Source organism: Scophthalmus maximus, chromosome 6, assembly GCF_022379125.1.
Source record: "Scophthalmus maximus strain ysfricsl-2021 chromosome 6, ASM2237912v1, whole genome shotgun sequence".
NCBI classification, from domain to species: Eukaryota; Metazoa; Chordata; class Actinopteri; order Pleuronectiformes; family Scophthalmidae; genus Scophthalmus; species Scophthalmus maximus.
In genome coordinates, this window is record NC_061520.1 from 1,104,566 (window position 1) to 1,125,000 (window position 20,435).

Below are 20,435 nucleotides of genomic sequence, written 5' to 3' on the forward strand. Positions count from 1 at the left end.
CTATGTGTCAATTTATTGTTCAAGTATATGTTTCATGATCATAATCATGGGGTTTTGATTATTAGTACTTTTGCACATTTGATGTATAATGTGGGCCTGCACGGTGGAGTAGTGGTTAGCGCTGACAGCAAGAAGGTTCCGGGTTCAAATCCGGTTCAAAGTTCAGACCCACCAGGACCTTCCTGCGTGGGTTCTCTCCAGATCCTGCCACGGTCCAAAGACTACTGTGTTACCCCTGGTCACCAGTCGGTCAGTTGTAGGAAAGATGTTCAGATGTTTTTATTTGTATTTTGGTATGAAATAAGGAACAGGAGATAGGAGAGGAAGCATTGAAGCTCCTTTCCTATGCACTTGGATAATCCGAACATTATCATGGTGCTGATCAAATACTTCCGGGTCACGTCAAGATTTAGGGAAACTTCCTGAGACAATTTGACAACTGGACCTCACCCTGAGTGGTTGTTGAGTGCGGAAGTGCGCCCTCTGGTGGCGACTATCGAGAAACTCTTCCTGCTTTAAACCTGGAACTCGATGAGACACGAACCTGTGACCGAACTGACGCCGCCTCCTGCTGCTGCTCCTCCCGCCTGCTCGTCGTCACACCCCCCGCCCCGCCCCCTCCGAAGACTATTCCATCGGTTGTTCAGATGTTCATAGTTGTTTGAACTTCAGAGCGGCGGGCGGTTCACTTCCGGCTCAGGCTCAGTGTACCTGTCTCCATGGTTACAGCGGTCTCGGGACGATGGACGGCTCCATCAGTCGCTCGGCTCCTCGGAACAAACCCGCGGGTCGTTTCTTCAGGCCTCAGCGGCTCTACGACTACTTATACGGTGAGTGACGTCACCAGACACCGGGGTCGGGCTGATTCATTAGATTCTGACCCGAAGTGACCCGGGAATGTTCCCGCTGCAGATCCGGTTCACGCGCTGTCGTCGGAGGCGGATCACGTCCGGTCCGGACTCGAGGCGCGAGTCGTGAGTGTTTGTTTGGTTTGAATACATAATGCTCAATTCATATTCCAGGGAATCGACAGAATCCATCAAGGGTTGTCAACAGGCAGTCCGATTCATATCAACTACAGGGAGAAGCGTTCCAACATCCGTCATGTGGGCTCAAGTGTTGAGTATTTGTATATTTGTCTTCATACTTTACAGTTCTTTGAATATTTGATGGAGTCCAAGTATTCATAGATTTCATACTCAAACACAGATCCCCTGAACTCACATCTGTGGATGTGACATTTATCAAGCAGAAACAAAAGATTTATTATAAAAGACTTTCCTTCCCTCTGTCTTATCTCCACGACACCAAAGAAAACATCCGTAAGACAAAGAGAGAAATAAAATAGAGATAAAATGAGATTGGATAAACTCAAGAACAATGGGAAAAGTTTTGTTTCCGCAAGAGAGTTTCTGACATATGACGTCACCAACAGTCGGGTTCGTTTCCAACCAGGTGACGACGTCATTTGAAAGAAGCTGAATCTTCCCGTCACGTACAACTGAGTTCAACACGAACAGACTCATCTCTGTGTGTCTCCTCCACGACTGTCAGAGGTTAAAGTGATGATGGAGGGAAAGAACAACAATTCATATTATATCATTTCATATGTTTATTGTGTTAATGTTATGTACAAGGTGTTTTACAAGATGAAAATGAAGGATTGGAGGCCGACAACAGAGAAACAAGTAGAAGCCACTTCACGATCACAACGTCAGAGCAGAAATATGAGAATGATGAAGTTAGAGATGAGAGAAGAGCAAAAGAAACGGAGAGAAGACGAGTCAGAGAGAGCAGAGCTCTGCTCGACCGTCCGCCACAAAACACTGTTCCACCGTCGTCATCTGACCCACATGTTATTTTATTTGTGGACATGTCAGTCGACATGTAACATGTTACATGTCCCAGATCCAGATCCTGATCGCTGACGAAATGCCACCAGCTGTTCCCCTGACTGAGACCTTTCCATTCATAAAATGTTCATGAAAAATCTGCTCATAACTCTCCGAGTAATCCGCCTGTCAATCAAAGACAAACCTGAACGGATCACATGACCTCCTGGGCGGAGCTAATGAAACATTGTGAAATTGATGAAATGGTCAAATCAGAGTCAGGATGAAGAGTTTGTACGATCACAAAGTTGACGGTGAATTCAGACCCCAGTTCCTGAGAGAACGCTCATTCAGATGATGAGTGTGAGAGGGATTTAAAAGACCAGGAGGAGCTCGTCACAGAAGTCTCCTCAGGGAGATTGTTCCAAAGAGCGGGGGCCCACAAAGAAAAGGCCTGGTCAACCGTGGTCCTCGGCCGGGACCGTGGAGCGGAGAGCAAGGTCTACGCTGGTCACGCCAGGTTGTGTAAATGCTCCCACCCCAGGATATACCCGGGGTATAAAACAGGGTATAGACACTGACACTGACAGGGATTCTCTTTGCCTCGCACAGCGGATGGTGCCCGAGTTTGGGTGTATGTTCAGTGACCTGCCCCACCACCCACGGTTCACTGTCCGGCTGGACGCCACAGACCCGGTGCCGCCATCTATTGACCGCCGCTGGCGAGGCCACGCGCAGCAGCTGGCTGGGTAACACATCATCAACATACCGACATGTGTCTATTGCAGCTTCTTAGTTCCTCATGTCACATGTGAACCGTGTCCTTCGGCGTATTTATTCATTTGCGTCTGTACTTGATTATGTTCTCGACAGGGTTCTTCCAGAAGGTGTGGAGAGCCGAGTGACTGGCGTCGATCGCTGGAAATACTTTCAAGGGTTTGATTAGCCCGGCCACAACCTGAAGCTGTTTCATTGAGCAGCAGTTTTTTTGGCCTTATGATTTTCCCTTTGTAATCACCAACCGAGTGTCTGACCTGGTGTTTTCTGTTGGGTTTCCTTCAGCCCTCTGACTTCCTGTGCACAGCAGCTTCCCAGAGAAGACTTTGTGACCGCTGCTGGACAGAATGCGGGCCTACAGCCCACACACCTCAGTGTGGGGGTCCAGACGGACTACAGGGAGAGTGAAACACAGACGGACCCATACAGCCCCGAGTACGTGCTTCGACCTGGGACGACTCCGCCTGAGCTCCTGCTGCTGGCACCTTTGACTTTGGGTACAAAATGACTTGTAGACTTTTCTGTACAATGACTTAGTGAAACCCTCTGCACCTGCATCTGAACCCTGAGATCTCGCCTGCCCTCAGGTCGAGGTCTACCCGGAGGCCTGGCAGAGGTGGAGATGATAGAGCGGGCGCGAGCCAAACGATCTTGGGAGGCCAGTCTTCCTCCGCTCGATGACCCGAGTCAGCGGCACAAGAGGTGGCGAATGATGGAGGAGATGGAGGCCGAAGAGTGGGCGTACAGAGACGGACAGATCCAGAAGTGAGCGGTGCTGGTCTTTACAGAGAAAACAGGCTTCAGGCACTGCCCCCTAGTGGTAACACAAAAGATTAGTCATCTGAAGCTAGAGTCAAGTGGAAACTTTCTGAGGAGGGGGTTTGAAGAATATGCTGGACATATCAAGTACTTAGCTTGTGAAGGAATCCCGGTGAACCCTTCCTGCCCCTTCATGTTCCCAATGTCTCTACCTGTTTCTGTGGGCGTGGCCAGGTTACAAGACGCCCGTCTGGCTTTGCTGACGGATCTGCTGAGGCAGAGAGACGAGGCCCAGGAACAAGTCACAGACGAGAGACTGGACCATATATATTCTAAGCATCAGACGGACCGAGAGACCAAGCTACACAAGATCCACAAAGACTACATCAGGTGTAAGACGACCGCTGCCTCTGCTGCATCATGATATCATACTTGTAAATGTCTCATTCAATTCATTTGTTTCATTCGATGTCTCTTTTCCTATTGTTGTTTTGTGTGTAGCTGTGAGAAAACTGGAAGCTGAGAGAAGAAACATGGAGGCGACGTTGAAGCAACGTGGTTTCGCCAAAGACTCTCCAACGTTTGCCCCTCGGAGCTGCAGGGGCGTGTTCGCCAGGAGCGTTCGCAGCAACGACTTAACAACCAAGTACTTAGAAACATACGAAGGTCTGTACCTCAAACACTTCAGGACAAAGAGACCTGAGCGTGTACTTTACATAATAACACACCAGCGACAGCAGCATCCCTTTTATTGAGATGGATTTGAACTTTCTGTCAATCATAGGCTTGTCAGAACTAGAGGCAGGTCTCTCTGCCTCAGTCCGCAAGCCAAGAATGAACAGACCCAAACCTAAAGACAACATCATCAAGGAGAGAATCCAGCCCCCTGCGAGCAGAGTGCTACAACGGTTGGAGAAATACGAGGTAAAGGACAAAATCGCACCCATTAAGAACATGACTGAAGTTGTAGATACAGTGCAGCTGACTGAGCAGCTGTGGCTCCACAGGCCCTGAGGAAGAAGAAGGAGAAAGAGGAGGCGTACTTGCGTTACCTTGCCAGGAAGCAGCGGCCTGTTCCTCGTTTCGTCACTCCCCGAGTGGAGGAGCCGCTGGAGGTCAGCCAACGTGTCCGAGTCGCACCGACACTCACCTTGTTCCTCCTGCGTGATGGTGTTAGTTGATTCATGTATGTCCTTCGTCAGGGGGACGAGGAGATGGAGCTCGCAGTCATCCACCTGCAGAGACTGCTGAGAGGAAGAAGCGTCCAGTGCGAGGTCTGGACATCTGCGCTCACATACGTGTGTTCACCTGCAAGTCTGTGACTCGTACGGTCATCTGTGCTCCTTTCTGTCCGTTGTTGCACAGATGTTTGAGGGCAAGGAAAACCACCTGGACTTAATCCAGGAGCTGAGGACCGTCCACGCTCTGCAGAGGGAAGAGCAGGAGCTGCAAGGAGCAGACCGACGAGTCGTGATCGCCCTGAAGAAACAGAGAGACGACCACCGACACGAGGTGGAACACGCACAAGCGTTTCTACAGACATTACACATGTTACAGTCTCATCACCCCCCGTCCCTCTCTCTCTCTCCCAGGCCTCTCAAGAGGAGGCCTCCCGGGCCGGAGTGGTGGGCGTCGAGCTGGAAAGCCTGTTCGACACCTTGTCCAAGGAGTTGATCCGTCTGCAGGAGGAGCGCAGGATCCACGCCTTCACACTACTGGCCGAGAGAGAGCGCCGCCTTCGAGAGGCCGAGGAGAGCGGGAGGAGGCAGGTGGAGGAGCGCAAACGCAGAGAAGAGGAAGAGATCTACAGACAAGTGCGTAAATGTTTCCTGCTCTGAGCGGGCAAAGGAAAGGACAGTAGAAGAATGGTACAGGTGTGCGGGCGGTCCATATTTTAATGCTTGGCTTGTGTGTGCATGTGTCACAGGTGGTGCAGATACACCAGGAGACGGTGGAGTTGTATCTGGAGGACGTCATCTTGGGGACGGTGGAGCAGACAGCTGACCAGCAGGCCAGAGAGGAGATCCGCAAGAGGGCGAAGGAGATTAACGACATCGTTTACGCCATGGACGAAAGGTAACGGACGAGTCCGCTCACACATTCGCAAATTCAAACCCAAAGGATGATAAACAAATGATGTGTGTGTTTGTGAGCAGCCGGGACGATCTTCAGTCAGAGGAGATTGTGTCAGAGTTGGTCTACAGTTTCCTCATCCCAGAGGTGGAGAAGATCCGCGTCAGGCGAAGAGGTTCGTCAGGTTTTTATCACCAATGACTGAATTTGCAGCGGCAGAAAACTCTCACTGGTCTTTTCTCCTCCTCAGTTCACTCCAGGCAGCAGAGACACTTGCAGGCAGCTCGGAGCCTCATTCATGATTCTGCAGAGCGTTGTGGGATTCCTCCCTCGTCTCCTGCTTCGCCTCCAGGAGATGATCCACCAAGCAGAGCGGCACCTCAGTCAGACTGAGTGAAGGAGGATTCAAGATATAAAACATGTCCTGAGATGCTCTGTGTCAATTTATTGTTCAAGTATATGTTTCATGATCATAATCATGGGGTTTTGATTATTAGTACTTTTGCACATTTGATGTTTAATGTGGGGCTGCACGGTGGCGTAGTGGTTCGTGCTGACAGGACGCGTCATGGCCTCATGGTGATGGAGACCTTGTATAGATGGGTTTTCAATTTCGGTAGAAAATTACAATATGAAAATGATATCTCTAAACATGACATTGTTGACTAACCTTAGTTTAATCTTCTTTGGTGCAGCGGAATATACCAGTTACATGTTTTTTAATAATCATTTTCACACGAACAACATTATCAACAAAAAATATACTTGATGTCATTTGTCAAAACGACAAATTGGTGCATTACAGCACCAAGCGTAGCAAGGTTCAACATCGCTATCATTTTACTGTACAATAATAATATTAAAAACAAAAACCCCTCTCGATTGCACTAGTTCATCTAAGATAATGAAATTTGATTTGATAACACTCATGAAAATCACCCAGCTACTTCCTGATTGTGTGTGAGAAGACAATGAAGTTTTGAGAACAGAAAAGTAGATTTAATTCTGAATGCTTTGTTGCTCTTAGGGAAGTTCTTTAGACATAATAAATGTAAGAAGACGAAACTCCAACTATAGATAAGAAAGACCTTAAATTATCATCTCTACTTGATTTGTTTAAGTCCATATAAACGTCCACAGCCCTACTTTTGTTCTGTAATTCGTCTTTTGATTTGCGTGATGTGTTTATGTCTGATCGATCGTGTCATGCAGCTCATTCTACTGAAAACGCCGTTTGTCTGTTTTGTATAATCACAAATAAAGGTTGAAAAAAATTCATCGCCAACATTTTTTATTTCTCATGTAATACTTCATATTTTTCATATTAAAAGGGAAAGGTGGGTTTCCTGGTTCATTCGAAATCTATATTTTGCCCAATTGTCTGAGTTCAATTGAACATTTTTTTTCTTTAAATGCTTTTCTACTAAGTTGTCTGCATTTGATGTGATAATGACCAATGTCCTGGAAAATGAAAAACTAACAGACTGTCTTGTTTAAAGGACCAGTTCATGTAACTGGTTCTTTAAACCAGTTACATGATGTTATGTTTCAGTTCATGTAACTGGTTCTTAATAAATTGAATTAGTTGAAAAGGGCCTGTTCTTATCTCTTGGTGAGTCGACCTGTGACGGTTACGACATTGTGGCTAAAAATCTAAATGTTGATTCAGAATATTTATGGGATTTTCTCTGGCTGTTCTTTTTGTGTGTTCACTCTGGTTTTAAAACCAGGGCTGCAGCTGACGATTATTATCCTTATTATTCATCTGACGATTATTTTCATCATCGATTAATCTGACGACTATTTTTTCAATTAGTTAATTGGTTGATAAAATGTCGATCGCGTTTCTCAAAACCTCCAACATGATGTTATGTTTCGTCCACACCAGAGATATTCAGATTACATCACAGAGGAGCAGAAAGAAGTTTTTTACGAAATAACGTGAACCTTTCACGAAATAACCTTGAAAGTGTCAAGAAGTAACATGGAAGTTTTGCTTTGAGACATTTTGATTGAAACCTGCTGAAAATGTTGAAGACCAGAATTAAAACAGTTCAACAAACAGTGACATGAACTGTCTCAACCAGTCTCGTCTTCTTCTTTTTATTTGATTGCATGTGTTGGCGTTGAGAAGACCACGCCCCCTAGTGGTGGAGTGTGACTTATCTTCTTCTACCAAAACAAACTGAAAACATAATGAATGAATAAGTGACAACTAAATACATAAATATTGAAGTTACACTTCTTCCCACTCCTTTGCGAATATTTCAATTGAACAAATTCATTATTTGTTCTTTTTGTTTAAATTATTTTCGTATGTGTTTTTTAAATGTTTTTGTCTGCCTGCCACGGCATGATCATTATTGTTTATTGTTTTTGTTTTCTTCATTTTTTTATGTTGGAGGCCAATCTCAAAATAAAACTTTTTCCCACGGGTGTTGTGTTTGGTTCGTTTCTCGTTTTTTTCCTTCCGGGTCTCCGTAGAAAACCACGTGACGAATAAAATGTATCGATGCAGAATGAAAAAGAAAATTCATACCAAAGCCAAACATTTGAGGACAAACAGGTAAATAGATGAACAACAGACGACGAGACTCGGACATATTTATAAAACTTTATTTGTTTTTTGAAGTCGAAGGCTAACTGCAATGTGTCCGATTCAAACCTTGTTCCGTGACAACAACGATAAACCATTGTCCTCTGTTTGTAACAAACGGAGAAGAAAACAACAAACCCAGCAACACGTGGAGCATCCGGTATAAATTAAAATAAAGGGTTTTAATACGACACACAAGCGTTTATTACCATCGAGAGTAAGTAGGCCTCTATATAACTGCGAGTCATGCGTGACAGAGAACAGGCCGGACTCAGACCCTGAACCGTTCAGCACCGCGTTCGCCGCCTCCGTCCTCCGTCACGAGCCCGGTGCTGAACTCAACTTCAGGGGAAATCCGTGACTTTTTTTTCTTCTTCTCTGCGAGAACAGATTCCTGACGTCTGGTCCCGACTGAGCCGGACGACGCTGGCGCCTCTGGACCAGACGCAGGGAGGACGGATCTATGGTACAATCCCACATCCAAACATGCCTGCGGGATACAAGTGGACGACGCTGGAAGACTTCTACAGCGGCGGCGGCTCGTGAAGTCACCGAGTCTAAATATGCACAAACTGCAAAGAAGAGAATGAAAAAGAGTGTTCGCGTATGTTTTCTTCTACATTGTCGGAGAGAAAAGAAGACGACGGTGCAGAATGATATTCTACCTTTGTCCATTTTCTCTTCTGTCAAACAAGTACTCGTATGTACCGGAAATACTTGAGTACACAAGCTGGAAAAGGGCAAAATGTTGGAGGGAAACAGACGTTCAAGTCAGGTGAACTTGTCTCTACAGGAGTTAAGTTTGGGCTGATTCCTTCTTTGGAAACGTCTTTCACGAGGCTGCGGACGGATCAAACAGACACTTGGTCCCTTTCGTGGCGGCCATGACGGCTCCGGTGATGAGACGCTGGTTCTCATGTCGCGTTGCCGACGGCGTCAGAGGTCAAAATGAATCCTTGAAGGTTGCTCATCTTTTTTTCTTTAAGATTTTCTTAAACTATTGGAACAACAACTGGACATTCATGACTTCTCGACATCGTTGGAACGCAGCAGAAGAAGAAGAACCTCCGCTGCATCGGGTTCATTTGAAAGTGATGGAAGTCCACTCATGCCACGAAAAGGGAAATGAAGTTTGAATGATTAAAGACAACAAGACCCGCTCGTGGCGAGTCGGTGATGTCACACTGAAAAGATTTTCTATGAGCGTGTCATACTTTCGGCTGCATTACACGATCTTCCTCAGCAGAGGGAGCTGTTGAGATTCAAATGTAGACGTTTCTATTGTCATTATTTTCTGAGCAAGCTCCGGATTTTTGTCCACGTTTTTAGATTAAGATCGAAACTGTCTGGACCTTGAAAAAGGTTTAAATTCCTCTGAATTTAAACCTTTTTAATCTCAGTGAGTCAGTTTTTTTTCTCTTTCTGGCATGAATGTGCTTCCGTTTGTTTAATGGTCACGACCACGTGGCGGTATTTTTTTTGTGTAATATTTCGTTGTTGAACCCGGACAGCGGACGGAACACGTGGGTCGGGCGAGGATCGGGGGTGTGGCCGACTGGGTTACCGTGGGTTACCGTGACTCGCACTGTTCACACACGCTCTGGTGGTTACACGTCCCCGCCCTGTGATCCGCTCCTGTTTGTGTGTCGTAGGTAGTTTTACTCTCAAAGTTGGTTTTACAAATGGATTGATAATAAAAGGACCTTTCTTCAGTTCTCAAGTGAATAAACAACAATAAAAACAACGATTAAAAAAAACGTACATTTAGCAACACTACGTTAAAATATGACTAATATTATCAAAAAGGCAAATAGTAGGTGTATTGCAACGCTCTCTGCGGCATCACTATCAAAAACATCTTCATCATCACTTTTCTAAATCTCATCATCATCATCCAATCATCATCATCATCATCATCATCATGTGAGACAGTAAGGAGGCGTGGCCTGGGATGATTGACAGCCCACGCTAGCCACTCACATTGGGCCCGTCTCCGCACACGGGCAGGCACACTCGTAACGACACATAGCAACAATAACAAACGATGAACGTTGCCAGGGAGACCGAGGGTCAGCCGGCCAATGGCAGCGAGGGGGAGTGAGAAGGAGCTCTGTCATTGGACAGCAGGCATATCCATGGGACAGGTAGAGCTTATTTGGACGGGGGGAGGGGGGGAGGCAGGTGTGTGTGTGTGTGTGTGTGTGTGTGTGTGTGTTATCTTGTGTGGTCCATAATAAGAGAACAAAATGTATGTGGATGAATGAAAGTGCACCTGTGTGTGTGGAAGGTCTGGTTCTTCGTTTATTTAGTCTACTGTGTGTGTGTGTGTGTGTGTGTGTGTGTGTGTGTGTGTGTGTGTGTGTGTTTGGTTTCTGTCTAGACAGCTGGAGGTCTTTCCCAGGGCAAGTCATTGTGCATTAACAGCCACACTTACTTTGCCTTGGGAAAAGGCGTCAACCACACACACACACACGCACACACACACACACACACACACATACACACACACACACACACACACACACACACACATACACCACACACACACACACACACACACATACACACACACACACACACACACACACACACACATACACACACACACATACACCACACACACACACACACACACACATGTGGATGTCATGGAAGTGTTTTCGTGTTTCCTCCTCTCCTCCTGTCTTCCCTTGTTTCGTGTCGTGAGTTTCCCTGAGGGAACGATTGATCCTACACACGTGTTCATTTTTCTCTTCAACTGTTTCATTATCAGATCCCGTCCTCCTCCTCCTCCTCCTCCTCCTCCTCCTCCGCAGCAGCAGCAGGGAACCAAACCACTTCACACGATGAGACAATGAGTTGGTGGAACCAGACTTGATTCCCACTTTGATTGATTCAATCATCACTCGTTTGGGTCAAGAGATTTCTTTTTTTTCAAGTGTTCATCAGTAAGAAATGGCTTTGGATTTAATTTTGTCTTAACTTTTCATCCACAGGATTCACAGTTTTCTGCTGCTGTTGTTCTTCATCCTCAAAAGTTTCATTTCTTATAGTTTATATTTCTTATATTTTAATCTGAATAATATTCTCTGATTAGAGAAAACAATTTCCTGATTCGACAGACACAGATTCCTCTACTCATCTGGATAATAAAATATTGATTCAGCATCAGTTTTCCGAAGTTGCGATTTTCTTCCCCTCAATCCGAAATGTTACTTTGCTTGATTGATTTTTTACATCCCAAGAAAACGTATGTTTGACTTTGATATGAAACTATTTTAAAAAAGCAAAAATAACATTAACATGAAGGAATATAACTAGAAATATACAAATGCTAACGTTGTTGTACAAAGTGAGTTTGTCTTTTTGAAATCAGGATAAAGATTCGTAACTTTGGAAACAGGTTAAGAAAATATGTATATGGAGTTTGATACTTAAATAGCTTGAAATGATAAGTCTGTTGTCATGTGAGGTATGTGACTCGTGAACCGGTGAACTGTCCACACTCCTGTGATGTGAAAAGATAAGACAAAGGAATCTTTTGAACCTTTGCGACCTTCAGGAGTTTCGGCTGCGGTTTGGTTCGCTGCCTGCGGAGGGCGCTGTTGCATAGAGACCTGGACACCAGAGGGCGCTGGCTCCCCGCGCGGCCTTTCACATCAATACGAACGCTTTTCACACGAGCTTCATTCCCACACTCCCGGGCAGACGACACAGGACGAGTTGCTGCCAACACTCGTGTCACTTTTCAACACTTCGGCGTGTCTAGTTTGCGACAACCCGACCTTGTGCTGCGTCCGACGCACAAAGACGTGAAATACCTCCAGTCCTTCTCGTTACGAGATATCAGACCTCGATACCCAAGAGTTGACGTCTGGTAACGTTCCTGATTAATACTCTGTTTGACGGCCGCTTCTGTGATTATGGATCTCAGACAGAAGAGTTCTGTAGATAAACGGTCTTTTCAAAGTAAAGCGTCAGAAACGTTGGTGCAGTGATGAAACGAACAACCTCCAGGAGATGGTGCGGACCTCCGGACTGATAAAACATGTTGTGAGGGTTCGTTTTCCACCAGAAAGACGCTCTCCACGTGTCGGAGCACAAGTCTTTGCATCGAGTGTGTAAATGAAGGTTGTAGAACCGAATGTAGAGAATGTGAAGGTTCCATTCAGTAAAGTGCTCGGAGACGCCTGCGGGAGAGAAACTCGCCCAACGGGGATCGAGTGTGTGAGTGTGTGTGTGTGTGTGTGTGTGTGTGTGTGTGTGTGTGTGTGTGTGTGTGTGTGTGTGTGTGTGTGTGTGAGTGTGTGAGTGTGTGTGTGTGTGTGTGTGTGTGTGTGTGTGTGTGTGTGTGTGTGTGTGTGTGTGAGTGTGTGAGTGTGTGTGTGTGTGTGTGTGTCTGTGTGTGTGTGTGTGAGTGTGTGTGTGTGTGTGTGTGTGTCTGTGTGTGTGTGTGTGTGTGTGTGTGTGTGTGAGTGTGTGTGTGTGTGTGTGTGTGTCTGTGTGTGTGTGTCTGTGTGTGTGTGTGTGAGTGTGTGTGTGTGTGTGTGTGGCCACAGCAGTGCACAGACAGCGCATCACCCACGTCCGGCCTGTAGGGGGCGACCTGGCCTCCTGCCTCAGTAAAGGGGGCGTCACTGACTCTACTCGCTCTCTTCTCATTCACAGAACAAAAACTTCTTGACATTCAAAAATAAAAATGACACTCAGCAGGAATCTAAGAACTACGTCGACTACGTTCCTGCTCTACTTCTCGCGGTGACATCACACATCTTCTTGATTGGTTCAGACGTTCGTTCGATGGGACGGACGTCTGATGAGCAAACTCGTATGTGCTTGACTTGATGGGTCGAGGTGGTGACAGCCTGCGGTGGGCTTTGGGATTCGGGCTAACGATTCGGCCAATGGGATGAGAGAGAGAGCTGCGAGCAGAGTGTCTGATTGGGCCCACAGGTTGGATGCTGACTCGTGGTTGGCTCGCAGGACTCGGACATTTGCATAAACCAGGGATTGTTTTGTTTGAATATACATCAATGGTACATTAATGGTGGGTCCGAGTCCGTTGGACCAAAGTCAGAATCTCCCCATGATATGTTGTGGTGACGCCGGCTGCTGTGCACCGATGTGGCCCGCCCGCCCGCGTGTCCCCGTGGTTTCAACGCGCCCTCTTCCTGTTCAACGGACAGAGCTCCTCCACAATAAAAGTCTCCCTCGCACGTTCAATCTGCGTATTACTACAAAATAGTGCAATTCTTTTCAGCAATTATATAAATAACTCTAAATTCGTGCTTTTTAAGTTCGCTCTTGGTTTGCAAACATGTGTGTATATATATATATATATACACATTCCAACATGTACGTAGCAGAGTGTTCGAGGTGAACGTTGGCACCCGACAGATTACAGATGTTCGTCTCTTCTTCTGAAGCTGGACAACATGTAGAAACAAACTTCACTGATAAGAATCCACCTAGTTTAGAAAAAATAACCCCGACCTTCTCTCGTCCCTCTCATCATATTGCAGACTGCTTCTTCTTCTCTCTCTCTGGGGTTCAACAGTCGTGAACTTTGTGCAAACCTTCTTCAGAAAACATTAAAACAAACGCTCAAACAGATTCCGGCTCCTGCATCAGCTGGTCGATATAAGGCAGAGAGTTTAGCTTGAGGACGTGTTAGCACTGTGCTACAGCCGGTGAACTGGTTCAAGGTCAACGCTGACGACATCTAAACTCGCTCTGCTTCACATACTCAGTGATGCAGCTCAACCTGGTGCAGGAGCCGCTGCCGACGCTGAGCTGTGCAGTGGCCAACAGATTCACTGGAGTCAGAGCAGCGAAGGCGGATTATCACCAGAAAAAAAAACCCTGGAAGAACCAAGGAAACCGCCACATTTCACCGTGTGCCAGAACAGGAATAATCTTGCGGGCGCGAAACAGACGGACAAACAGACGAACAAACGGAAAGAGTTCTACGGGGAACAAACGGAACAAGTAAATATTTATAACGTGTGAAGGCGAGTTGAGTCTGATGGGAGAGACCTCCGTCTCTGACATCATCATCACCGGTTCATCTGAAGTGCACAGGAAGCGGTGGAACAGGAAGTAGCAGATGTTCCCCTGCGACTGTGCTCTGCTTCCAGATGTTCTTAGCCAACGAGAAGCCGCTGCTGCCTCGCCGTCCTAGCCCCGCCCCGCGATGAGGGTCAGCGTGTCAGCCGCGACGCACCGGCCCTCAAACCCTCCAGAGTGGATTCTGCCGTCGAGCCGATCGCTCCTTGTTGGCTACTGAGCGTTTTTTTCCAAAGTGGCGAGGCATAATCCTGGGTTTCCCGCGGGGCTAGGGAAGAGGAGGCAGCACTGTCACACCTGCTGGGGCTTCTGGGATTTCTCCTTTGTGTTCCTCGCATTCCTGTTGTCCACACTTCCCTGCTGCTGAGGCGGAGGTCGGATCAGACCCTGTATGAGCGAGGACGGGGGCGGTGCCGGAGCGGACGGAACGGTCCGATGGCTGTGGCCGGAATTCAGGGATGTGGGATGGTAGTAGTGTCCGATCACCTCGCTGTAGGCCGGGGGGGCGCCCTCCAGTCCGGAGCCCGGCTTCTGCTGCCGGGACGAGGCCTCCTGGGCCTCCAGCACACTGACGCCCGAGTGGACGCTGGGAGGCGGAGCCTGCAGACTGGGAGCAGAACAGCAAAGATGGAGGATAAGCAGGACTGTAGACTTTATATTTAATATGTCATAATTATCTGAGGATCCAAACAAGTGACAACTGCACAAACAACCAGATCAGGATCATTCAGATGAACGTCTTCCTGTAGAAGAGTGTGATTTTATTTGGCAGGTGAGTCTGTGAACGTGTGGGACCGACGCCGCGTCGTTACCTGGCCTGCAGGCTGGAGTTGGACGGGTCGAGGGGGTGGGAGTCGAACACCGTCCGGTTGGGCGGCGCTCGGACCGACTCGCGGTTCAGCTCCATCTGCTGCTCCGGGTCTCGGAGCTGCAGGGTGCAGGGGCCCTGGTAGGGCGGCGGCTCCTCCCCGTCCGAGAGGGAGATGGTGGGGGGGAGGTCGATGAGGCTCTGGGGCAGGTAGGGGTACGTCGGCTGGAAGCGACTCGGAGCGTACGTGTGCTTGAAGCGCTGGGACTGGAGGGGGGGCTGCGCCTGGGGCAGGCCGGCGTGCTGAGGCTCCCGCTGGAGGTAGGACGAGTGGAGCCCCCGGTCCGGAGGGCGAGGGTTGTACACCTGGTGCCGCGTGACCAAGGACATCGAGTCAGTGTCACACAACGTACGAGTTGTTACAAACTTCTGCTCCGTCACATCGTGTCCGAAAAACAGAACTCACCTCATTCAGACCCCCGTTGGTCCCTGTGCCCTCCGACGACCACAGACCTGCCTCCTGGTGGGGGGGGGAGTTCATCTATTAGCAATTGAAGGCTTTGGGTACTTGAAAAGCGCTTTATAAATCCAATATATCATTATTATTATTAATAAAACATTTACATTTACTATGATTTTCACTGTCCTTATTTTGTCTATACAGATATTTTTCTTCTATTTTAATCATGGCCATATTTTCTTTTCGCAACTTATTTGAATATTGTTATTCCTTTACTGTTTTATTTCATTGTTCTGTGAAGCACTTTAAATCACCTTGGTGTAAGAAATGTACTGTACAAATGAAGTCATTTTGATTCAAATCCTTTTTTTTTAAACAAGGATGGAAAATGTAATTTTAATATTATTTTCATCCACTTTTGTAACAAACTCTGAATATTTTCACGTCACTGTAGCTGATTTAAATAAAACTGATAGAAAGAGAAAGTGTGTGTGTGTGTGTGTGTGTGTGTGTGAACGATATTTCAGGGCCAAGTCCAAATTGATGATATTAGCATACACTGATAATTTCCTCTACTTTTTTACGTTCTCTTTTTTTGTCTGTGCTGATGAAGAAGCTTGTGCAGCTCAGTCTCTTTCCTTCGAGCACATGTCTTGAAAAACTCCTCAAACTAGAAACAATATCATAATTCTGCACACAACTGGGTGGTGACCGCAGTTGTCTTTGTCCACTAGGGGGCTCCACTGAGAGATCAAGGAAGCTGAGGACAGACAGTTCCTCTCTCTGTTTTCATATAAATGAAGTTTCATCTAATCGATAACTGTGTCGGGCTCGCACCAGTTTTCCATCAGTCCACATGAATCTCATACAGACTAGAGATTACGCAGAGTAATAAACTCGGCCTGATTTCCTCCCCAGATTAAAGACACCAGGAGGATATCGGACGTCATGACGAACGCACGTCTTCCACAGAAACGTTTGAGAGGAACATTTCTTTTTTGTTCTCGTCATCCCGACTGTACGTGTGTCAGTTTGTCTCTCTGCTAATCCACATGAACTAGGACACGGTGAGTCCGCCGAGCTTATCACGAGCCGTGTGTGTGTGTGTGTGTGTGTGCGCACGCCCATGTATGCCTCATCCTTTACTCATATCTAATTTGTAGACTGGAGCCACACACACACACACACACACTAGCAGCAGTTTGTGTGTGTGTGTGTTTGTGTGTGTGGTTTAGGTGTGTCTGACATTGTGGGGACCGTGTGTGTGTGTGTGTGTGTGTGTGTGTGTGTCACGAGCGGCTGCAGAATGGAGTCAGTGTGTTCACATGAGCCTGCAGCCGTTGTCTGATCACTGTGATTTCACGCTGTCGCTCCTCCAGCAACCGGAGCATCAGTCGACACTGAGACCGAACCAGCGGATAAAGATGAATAAATAACTGTAATAACACAAACGACGCCAGCATGGTTGTTTTTGTTACAGTCATTTTCCTTTGTTCGTATATATATTTTATTTGTGTGAATGTAATGTTTTCATTCATCAAGGAACTAACTGTACTTGATAAATATATATTTCATGTTCTCCGCATGTTTAAAGATGCTGATTTGTCGTAGTGTGACAGAGTTAATATCTGCTCTATTCAAACTATTTCTCCTCTGACCATCAGAAGCTTTGATTTGTTTGTTAACAAATCATCTACAGTTACAGTTACAGTTACACCACCTGAGATGAATCAAACCGGATTTAGTTTTAATTCAGGTTCTATTTGACTTTACATTTAATGGAACACGTGATGTTTTAAAAAGAGTTGCAGCCTCACTTGACTTGACCCAAAATAAATTCAGCAGAAAGTTTTATTAATATTATTTATGTGAGAGGAGCTGAAGAGCTGAACAGTGTCTCTGTGATGAAAAAGATGGAAACAAACCTTTGAATCTTTTCATATCTGATATAAAACAGTCGATGTAAAACGATAAACATCATACACATTGTTACAGGAAATAAAATATTAGAAGTTGTAATAATTTCCATATAGAAAAGAAAAGCTGTGATCATATTTCTGTACGTGACAACAGTGTGGACCCATCGCACGGCGTTGGACTCACGTTGGCCAGCGGCAGGTGTCTCCTGTGCGTGGGGGCGTGTCTGGAGAGGAGCGAGCGAGCTGATAGGCGGTAGTGGTTCAGCAGACAGGTGATGACGACCACCATCACCATCATCACCACCACGATCACCAGGATCTGGACGAACTCCAGCTGGGCTGCGAACACAAGAGACGACGACGAGGTCAACTCCCCCGTCACACTTCACTCTACATTACTTTACTTTAAATTACTTTGTATTACTTTACTTTACTTTACTCTACATTACTTTACTTTACTTTAAATTACTTTAAATTACTTTGTATTACTTTACTTTACTTTAAATTACTTTGTATTACTTTACTTTACTTTACTTTACTTTATATTACTTTACTTTAAATAAGATTACTTTACTTTACTTTACTTTAAATTACTTTTTATTACTTTACTTTACTTTACTTTATATTACTTTACTTTACTTTACTTTATATTACTTTACTTTAAATAAGATTACTTTACTTTACTTTACTTTAAATTACTTTAAATTACTTTTTATTACTTTACTTTACTTTACTTTATATTACTTTACTTTACTTTACTCTACATTACTTTACTTTACTTTAAATTACTTTGTATTACTTTACTTTACTTTACTCTACATTACTTTACTTTACTTTATTTTAAATTACTTTAAATTACTTTGTATTACTTTACTTTACTTTAAATTACTTTGTATTACTTTACTTTACTTTACTTTACTTTACTTTATATTACTTTACTTTAAATAAGATTACTTTACTTTACTTTACTTTAAATTACTTTAAATTACTTTATATTACTTTACTTTACTTTACTCTACATTACTTTACTTTACTTTAAATTACTTTGTATTACTTTACTTTACTTCATATTACTTTACTTTAAATAAGATTACTTTACTTTACATTCTTTTCTTTACTTTACTTAAATAAGATTACTTTACTCTACATTACTTTACTTTAAATACCATAACTTTACTTTAAATAACCTTACTTTACATTAGATTACTTTACTTTACATTACATTACTTGTGTGGCTGTAAAATAATACACAAATATGAGAGTAGTAAATTATTTGTTGATAACTAGTGATTATTCTAAATCTATTGGGTTTTTTTTATCTACAAATTAAATTAAATATTTGTATTTTTCTGTTGTGAGAGAGAGAAAAGGTTTTCAGACAGAGTCCAGACAGATCCACTTCTCAAAGGTCAGTGTGTCTGACACACACACTCACACACACACACACACACACACACACTCACACACACACACACACACACACACACACACACCAGAGCCAGACTAGACCAGGCAGACAGACAGGGGAAGCTTTGTTTAGAGACAGTCTGCTTGAACCCCCCTGTACACACACACACACACACACACACACACACACACACACACACACACACACACACACACACACACACACACACACACACACACACACACACACACACACACACCGCATTTTTCTCACACTTTCTTTTCACAGTGATCAGACAGAGGTCAGGGCCAGGTCAGACACAGGAGCATGAAGTAGCCAGCAGACACACACACACACACACACACACACACACACACACACACACACACACAGTCATTGTCTCATAACCTGGTGAACCTGAACTGTTAACGATTATAAAATGAACCACATGAACACGTACCATCAATAACACTGTAAAATATATGATCCTGTAAGTCGCAGGAGAAATAAAATCATCACACAATCAACACAACCACAACAAACAGTCCAGAAAGATCATAATCCACCTGAGATCCAGTTTCATGGCAGTATTGTGATATAATAAAACACAATATATAAATACATATATATTTATGTATATACTCTCACACAAGTACATTCGAAATACACACTCACACAAACATATATATATATATATACATATATATATACATATATATATACATATATATATATATGTATATACTCTCACACAAGTACATTCGAAATACACACTCATACAAGCATATTTATATATACATATATATATATATATATATATACATATATATATATATATGTATATACTCTCACACAAGTACATTCGAAATACACACTCACACAAACATATATATATATACATATATATATATATATATGTATATACTCTCACACAAGTACATTCGAAATACACACTCACACAAACACATATATATATATATATATATATATATATGTATGTGTGTGTGTGTGTATATATGAACACACACACACATACAAATATATATGTCCCCCCCAGCTATGACACGTTATATCCACCGCTGCTGACAACAGAACATGATCCAAGATCCATTTCATAAGAACTTTTGAACATTTCCGACAGCAGAGACTTCTCCTGGTGACGCACCGACGTCTGCACATCGACCGTAGGAACCAATGAGCTTTCATCAACGCGTTACCAGCACACGACGACTTCACGGTCGTCGAATCAAACACAACGCAGAGTTCAAATAAACCCCCTGAGAGGAAGCATCTCATTTTCAAACATTAACAATAAATACACAGGAAACACCGACGCAGACTGAAGCTGCGACTCGAACCGCCCCGTCGTGTGAAACAGACAGAAGCAGCGAGTCTCTTCCGTCCGTCGCTGTAAACTTCTTCAACAAACCGAGAGGCGGAAAGAACTCGTGAGCTCGGACATTTTTCTTCTTCGCAGGCGACCAACTCACCGCACAGTTGAGTCCGGACGCAGTCGCCGTGGTTGTGCGGCTGCATCGTCCCTGACGTTGACACTCCGCGGATTATATGACGATGAAGGTATTTCCAGAGACGTGAGTTATATGAAAATGAAACCAAAAAAACCCGGATACAACGTCCTCCGCTGCAGAGGAATTGCAGACTACATGTCCGACGGGCGGATGCTCCGACACCGGGTGCGTGTGTGTGTCCTCACCGGGCGACACACACACTCTGAGC

At 44.9% G+C, this 20,435-nt stretch overlaps 2 protein-coding genes across 6 annotated transcripts in view; one reads left to right on the forward strand and one right to left on the reverse strand.

The window, feature by feature from the left end:
- The first annotated feature begins 280 nt into the window (after nucleotides 1–280).
- On the forward strand, nucleotides 281–6,726 carry LOC118309589 (cilia- and flagella-associated protein 91-like). 4 transcript variants are annotated; one of them, XM_035631907.2, is made up of 16 exons: nucleotides 281–830; nucleotides 913–974; nucleotides 2,445–2,581; nucleotides 2,706–2,768; nucleotides 2,895–3,106; nucleotides 3,197–3,374; nucleotides 3,603–3,760; nucleotides 3,870–4,034; nucleotides 4,153–4,292; nucleotides 4,376–4,483; nucleotides 4,571–4,642; nucleotides 4,734–4,880; nucleotides 4,961–5,182; nucleotides 5,296–5,444; nucleotides 5,525–5,616; nucleotides 5,692–6,726. In XM_035631907.2, the coding sequence occupies exons 1-16, from the start codon at nucleotides 743–745 to the stop codon at nucleotides 5,832–5,834; spliced, it is 2,136 nt and encodes a 711-aa protein (XP_035487800.2). In that variant the 5' UTR covers nucleotides 281–742; the 3' UTR covers nucleotides 5,835–6,726. The 4 variants fall into 4 exon arrangements, with proteins under 4 accessions (XP_035487800.2, XP_047188719.1, XP_047188720.1 ...); XM_047332763.1 differs by lacking the exon at nucleotides 913–974; XM_047332764.1 differs by lacking the exons at nucleotides 281–830; nucleotides 913–974 and adding an exon at nucleotides 1,179–2,352.
- A 5,744-nt stretch (nucleotides 6,727–12,470) lies between these two features.
- The window catches only part of pmepa1 (prostate transmembrane protein, androgen induced 1), a 27,170-nt gene continuing 19,205 nt past the window's right edge, over nucleotides 12,471–20,435 (reverse strand). The window contains exons 2-6 of one of the 2 annotated variants that reach the window (XM_035631919.2): nucleotides 20,189–20,435; nucleotides 17,475–17,629; nucleotides 15,378–15,431; nucleotides 14,916–15,277; nucleotides 12,471–14,710 (exon numbers count right to left, since the gene is read on the reverse strand). The exon at nucleotides 20,189–20,435 is cut by the window's right edge and continues 46 nt beyond it. In XM_035631919.2, the coding sequence (XP_035487812.1) occupies nucleotides 14,395–14,710; nucleotides 14,916–15,277; nucleotides 15,378–15,431; nucleotides 17,475–17,629; nucleotides 20,189–20,234 (933 nt within the window). In that variant the 5' untranslated portion in view covers nucleotides 20,235–20,435 and the 3' untranslated portion in view covers nucleotides 12,471–14,394. The remainder of the gene's footprint in view (nucleotides 14,711–14,915; nucleotides 15,278–15,377; nucleotides 15,432–17,474; nucleotides 17,630–20,188) is intronic. The other variant, XM_035631918.2, reaches the window with a different exon arrangement.